The sequence below is a fragment of the Anneissia japonica genome, unplaced genomic scaffold (assembly GCF_011630105.1).
Source record: "Anneissia japonica isolate Jap-2015-1 unplaced genomic scaffold, ASM1163010v1 scaffold78867_len149426_cov127, whole genome shotgun sequence".
Taxonomy (NCBI): domain Eukaryota; kingdom Metazoa; phylum Echinodermata; class Crinoidea; order Comatulida; family Comatulidae; genus Anneissia; species Anneissia japonica.
Genome location: NW_022758832.1, coordinates 112,391 through 118,774, shown reverse-complemented (window position 1 = coordinate 118,774; position 6,384 = coordinate 112,391). Strand labels below are relative to the sequence as shown.

Genomic DNA, 6,384 nt, shown 5'->3' with positions numbered 1-6,384 from the left:
CCACTTGCTCATTCATTGTTCACCCTTATCACTGTTTATTTGTAAATTATCATTAATCCTTTATAGACGTATGCCGACTTGCTTTGACTTAATTACCGTATTTTTTCTCAAATTGTATATTGCCAAGATACTTTCTCAATATTTTCATTTTATGTCAAGCTTATATTATATATAATGTTAAACAAGTGTCTAAGATTAATTTATAAACATTACTGTTTCGTTTAGAAACTATTTGTTCATTGAGCACACTTTACTTTTATCTATACTTATAAGGGCTCTAGATTTTCGTGGGTATTTCGGATCTGCTGCTGAATTCATTGTGCACATCTTTCTCTAAGTAATTTACTGGGTTTTACAGTTTAAAAACCATATCCGATGTTTATGATTATCGTTATGATGATATCATGTTTTTACTGATGATAATACTGAACTGATGTACTGTTCTGGTTTAATGTATTGTTGGGAGAGATAAGTCGTAAATTATTATTATGACTAATGAATTTTGACATGTAATTTTAATCTTATTTACTGTGTTATGATTTTTATACATATGCATTTGTATCATACATTATCATAATGTTTTCACTGGTATTACAGTTTACATAATGTCACATGCTTGTATTATTTTTTAATCATTCTGATTATTTATTCCATCATTGATAGGCCTACTTGCTGATTTAATTTCACTGGTTTTGCCTTTTGTATGATTTCATGTACTCTGCTTAATTTTAATTGTTGATGTATTTTACGGGTTATTGGTTATTGAATTTGTTTTATTTCCTGATTTTATTCTTTGCAGAATTAAATAAAACTTTTTTTTTTATCTCAATACTATCTCGCCGCCTTCTTGTCAATCCTTCACCTCAACATAATTCAATTTTAACTTATTTGATGTCGGAACCAACTACAAATATGGAGGTGCAGGATCGAACTGTATTGAAGAAAAATAGAGCTGTACGTAAGGGGAAGCTGACCATCGCTTTAAATGAACTACATGCTGAAATGAAGGAAAAAGAGGTAGTAGCGGAACAGATTCGCCTGCTACTGGAAAGAGCAAAAGCCCGATTCGATGCTGTCGAGGATGCTCACGATGCACTAGTAGATACCATCATGGAAGAAGACAAAATCATTAAAAGAATAAGAATAGCTTGGTGTTGTCGTTAATGATTATAACAAGGTTACCCGATTAGCAAGAAAGATCTTAGGTGAAGTCGGTAAGACCCCGATTAAGCCAATTGTTAATCAAATGTCAGAAACAAGCCCTGTTCAGGCTGTTCATATTGCAGCTACTGCTAATGTAAATCCTAGTGATTCTGTAATTGACGGTTCAGTTAATGAATCAATAACTGATGTTGAAACCCAAAAGGGTAAAGATGATGCTGTAAATAATACTATCAAAGTTAATGTGTCTGATTTAGGATCTACTGTAAATATTAATGCTAATGAAAATTCTATCTTGAGTATGGTACAAGCTATGGCATTACCCAAAGCATATGTAAAGAAATTTGATGGTGATCCATTGTTTTATTATACATTTATGGCTTCCTTTAATAATAGTGTATCATGTATTACTGACTCTAGTGTTAAGCTTAACGTTCTTAGATCATTATGCTGTGGTCGAGCCTTAGAATTCTGCATTCTCAAACCACCAGCAGAGGAATTGAAGGCTGCGTTAACGACACTCAAGCAACTGTTTAGAAATAGTGCTGTAATTGTTCAAGCATGGATCCAGAAAATTATATCATGACCGAAATTGGATGCATCAAAACTTGAGAGTTTTGCTGACGATTTGACAAACTGCTATCAAGCACTAGATGCTCTTGGCTACTTGCATGAGTTGAACAACCAGGGAAGCTTAAAATTAATCATTGAAAAGTTACCCAAGTTTCTGCAACAACGTTGGACACGTGAGGCGTTTAAGCTGAGAGAAAGCGACAAGGTTCCATCCCTCAAGGATGTTGAAAAGTTTGTAAGGTCATCTTCATGCGAGATAAATGATCCGGTATATGGAACTGCTGCGGAGGTATATAAACCATCAAAGCAGAATGGGAAACTACTGGACACGTCTTCCAAACTGATGCCAATGTCATCACAGAGAGCAGAACATTTTCCAAATGGAAGAAATGTTGGGGATGCGAAACCGACGAACATTGGCCAGACCAATGCCGAGTGCTACTGGGACTGACCCCGAATGAAAGACTGAAACGAGCTAAGGAGAGTCGTGTGTGCTTCAGCTGTTTCAAGAGAGCAGGAAAGGGTCACTCTACATCTAAACACTCAAACCCAACAACTGATGACATTAGATTTCAATGCAACTGAAGCAGACATTGTCATGCCGATGATTCACTGCGATCTCTGGTAGAGATTCAAACATTCTATTTGACAACTGTGCTACTTTAACACTTATACGAGATGATCTAGCGAAAGAATGCAGATTTGCTAGTAAGCCGTTAACTGTAGGAATTACTACACTTGGTTTCGAGAAGTTTTTGCTTCACACACGTGCTTATAGTGTTACTTTAGCATCGCAGGAAGGAAGTCTTCACACACTTACTGCAATTGGAGTGCCGCGGAGCATCACTGATGTACCAAAGATTGGGGATAAGCTACGAAAGGAGGTGGAGTGTAAACTTGGTGAGTCGATTCACAGAGGTAGTGGAACTGTAGATATATTGGTAGGGATCAATTATGCTATGTGTTGAGATGGGTAATTATGTATCTAGAAAATCTTCTCTTGGATGGGTTTTGTTCGGTACAAACACGAACTCTACTAGGCAACAGCATAATCCTGTGCTTCTTCTAAAGCTGGCTGAACCAGTTGATATCTCCAAATTCTGGTCGACTGAAGAGATGGGGGTAAAATGTGAGTGTAACTGTAATGGAAAGGATTCAACCTCAAGTCCAGATGAGAAAAAGAGGTTCACAGAGATGTGGGACTCATGCAAGAAAGACAGTGATAGGCACTGGGTTGTGCCATATCCTTGGGTGAAGTCTCCTGAAAACCTGTGTAACAATGAAAGACAGTGCTTTGCAAAGCTATGCTCTCTTGAGAAGCGTCTTCAGAAAACACCTAGCAATGCTGACCAGTACAACAAAGCAATTCACGATCTTGTAGATAAAGGTTTTGCCAAGAAGCTCACATACGAAGAAAAGAAAAATTACCATGGTCCAGTTCACTACATACCACATCATGCCGTTGTGAGACCAGAGAGGGCTAGCACACCAATCAGAATAGTTTTTAATTCATCAAGCGTCTGTGAAGGATCGTCATTGAACAACCACTGGTGTAAGGGACCAGATTTACTACAGAATCTAATGGGTGTGATAATGAGGTTCAAGGAGTTCAAGGTTGCCATCGCAGAAGATATAAGCAAGATGTTTTATCGTGTAAGGATCCCACTTAGTGATATGCACGTGCACAGGTTCATGTGGAGGAATTTCTAGCAACGATCACCAGACACATATATACTTACCATTGTGACTCCAGGAGACAAACCAGCACCATCTATGGTCATTACTGCACTATTGAGAACTGCTGAAGAAAACAAAACTGAGTACCCACAAGCTGCAAAGATCATACAACATGACACCTACATGGATGGTATCTGTACATCGGTGAAAGATGAAGCGACTGCTGTAATGCTGACTAAACAGATAGACCATGATAGCAAAATTTCAGGTGAAGAAGTGGGTTTCAAACTCCAATCTCGGCAATCAAGACACCACAGAGCAAACTATTATGGCGAATAGTGATGAGCAGAAAGTACCGTGTGTTGTATGGGAGCCCAGAACAGATATGCTAAAGTACAAGATCGAACAGAATGTTACTGGTAAACTGACGAAGAGAACCGTATTAAGTGAGATACCAAAGATATTCGATCCCATAGGATTTGCAGGTGCATTCCTGATCAGAGCAAAGATATTAATGCAGCTGGTTGAAGTTCTTTAAAGAAATAAAGAGCCTGCATGGCGTTACATACCAACGATGCATAATTTCTGAACCAGATGCCGAAGCCTTACAGCTGATCATATTTTGTGATGCCCCAGAAACTGCCTTCGGTGCTGTCTGTTACACAAGATGGGTAGTGTCTGATGGTTTGGTTGGTGTGAGATTCCTAACTGCTAAGTCACATGTTGCACCGCTGAAAACTTTGAGTATTCCAAAACTCGAACTTCAAGCAGCCATATTAGCAACAAGACTATTATCGTATTCTAAAAATGACGGTGAAGTTTGAAAAACCTGTTTTTCTGTCTGACTCTATTATTGCTTTGTCTTGGATTAGAGGGCAATCTCGTCAGTACAAACCATTCGTCGCCAACAGAGGTACCGAAATTCAAAGCTCTACTGACTCTTCAGAATGGAAAAACATTCCTGGCGAGTTCAACATTGCCGACAAGATATCTAGAGGCGTAAGTGTGGAAGATTTAGAAGGCGATTGAAAGGACGGTCCTCCATTTCTTAAGCTATCTGTTGGTGAATGGCCAAGGTCGATACCGAAAGCAGATGAGCAAGCAGTTGACGTTGAGAAGAAAAGAGTCAAGACAGTAATGCTCATCCAAGAACGTGAAAAGCCCATAGATGTCACTAAATACTCTAGCTGGCGAAGACTGGTAAGAGTTATTGCATATGTCTTCCGTTTCATCACTAATTCCAAAGCAAAATGCTGCGTAGATGATGGCCCGTTGTCTAAACATGAACTTATGGTAGCTGAACGACATTGGGTAATTGAAGCTCAAAAATCTCTGAAGGAGCTGAGAGACTACAATTCATTAAGTCCATTTAAGATGAATGATGTAATATATGTAGGAGGTCGTACATGTAACAAGAGACTGTCATATGATCAATCTTATCCAGCATTGCTTCCAAGAAATCATCCAATATCGTACTTAATCACTGGACACATTCGTGAAACTGGGCACTATGGCCTTGCCACGACATCCGCAAATGTTAGACAGAGATTCTGGATAGTTCAGGGAACTGCTCTTGCGAAGACAATCAAATTCAGATGCACTACATGTAGAATGTTTGACCATAAGACCGAGAACCAGATTAAGGTTGAATTGCCAGTTGAACGAGTGACACCATTTTCACCACCCTTTCAATACACCTCTTGCGACTACTTTGGTCCGTATCATGTGAAAGTTAGCAGAAACAAGACGGCCAAACATTATGGTGTAATTTTTACATGTTTGGTTACTCGTGCTGTCCACCTAGAAATTGCAGTTGACTGCTCAACACAAGAATACGTCCAGGTCTTACGGCGATTCTGTGCTATGCGTGGAAGAGCAAAACTCCTGCAAAGCGACAGCGGTACCCAGTTTGTTGGAGCAGAACGTGAATTGAGAGAGATGATTGCCCGATGGGACATACATAAGTTAAAGGAGTACTGTGCTGAACGACAAATCACTTGGAGATTCACCACTTCACATGCACCGCATCATAATGGTTGTGCGGAAGTGCTTGTTAAAAGCTACAAACATGCACTAAAGGAATCTGTAGGTAGCCAACTCCTAACGCCACTCGAACTGTATACATACTTAAAAAAGGTTTCTAACCTGATAAATGAGAAACCAATCGGAAGAAAGCCAACTGACCCGGACGATGGAACTTATATCTGTCCAAATGACATTATTCTTGGGAGATCATCAAGTCGAGTTCCACAAGGTCCATTTTGTGAAACGAAAAACCCTCGGAAACGAGTAGAATTTGTCCAGACGTTAGTTGATGCTTTTTGGAAAGCTTGAATGCATAGGCGTAGATCCCGGGGGATGGGGGAGATATATCCCCCAAATATATGACAAGGGGGGGGGGGGGGTCCATTGTATCATCCCCCAATAATTTGACTATGTGGATAAAATGGAGCTTTACACACTTCAAATGACTGTCACAGAATAATTTGCACTGTCTTATGCGCTTACAAAGATTAGCATAATGTATTAATGTTGATAACAAAATTATTTTATCTGGTACCAATCTAAGCTCTTCTTTCCTTAGATGTTAGATGTGCTTGCAAAGAGAGCCACATTTCAAACTGAAGGGTGTGTACGACATCGGTAATGTTATGTCAATTCCAAGGTTGTATCGGTTGATGAGGAATTTATTGATTAGGCCTATAATAGTAAATTGCATCAATTTATTTTGCAAAAACAAGGTTTCCAGTTTCAGAGGGGGTCACATCCCCTGTCTGCACAAGGGCACACATTGGCGCTAACACCAGGCGCGTAACAGGGGTCTTGGGTCAGAATGGGTATATTTTTTTTTTTTTTTTCAACCATCTTTAAAGAGGTAACCCTTCTAGTTTAGCCTAGTAGGTTAACTGATATTCAGGGGCCCTCTTTAATAAAATTAAAGAACAGTACAAACAACATCATCACAACATAATA

General features: G+C 39.2%; 2 protein-coding genes across 2 annotated transcripts; both read left to right on the top strand.

Annotated features, from left to right (window-relative positions):
• The first annotated feature begins 2,688 nt into the window (after nucleotides 1-2,688).
• LOC117125439 lies at nucleotides 2,689-3,444 on the top strand. Its single transcript, XM_033271945.1, has one exon. The coding sequence runs from the start codon at nucleotides 2,689-2,691 to the stop codon at nucleotides 3,442-3,444; it is 756 nt and encodes a 251-aa protein (XP_033127836.1).
• Nucleotides 3,445-4,548: 1,104 nt separating this feature from the next.
• LOC117125438 lies at nucleotides 4,549-5,745 on the top strand. Its single transcript, XM_033271944.1, has one exon. The coding sequence runs from the start codon at nucleotides 4,549-4,551 to the stop codon at nucleotides 5,743-5,745; it is 1,197 nt and encodes a 398-aa protein (XP_033127835.1).
• Nucleotides 5,746-6,384: the final 639 nt, after the last annotated feature.

Coding starts and splice junctions, on each gene's coding strand:
- LOC117125439 (XM_033271945.1), top strand. CDS start 2,689: ATGCTATGTGTTGAGATGGGTAATTATGTATCTAGAAAATCTTCTCTT.
- LOC117125438 (XM_033271944.1), top strand. CDS start 4,549: ATGCTCATCCAAGAACGTGAAAAGCCCATAGATGTCACTAAATACTCT.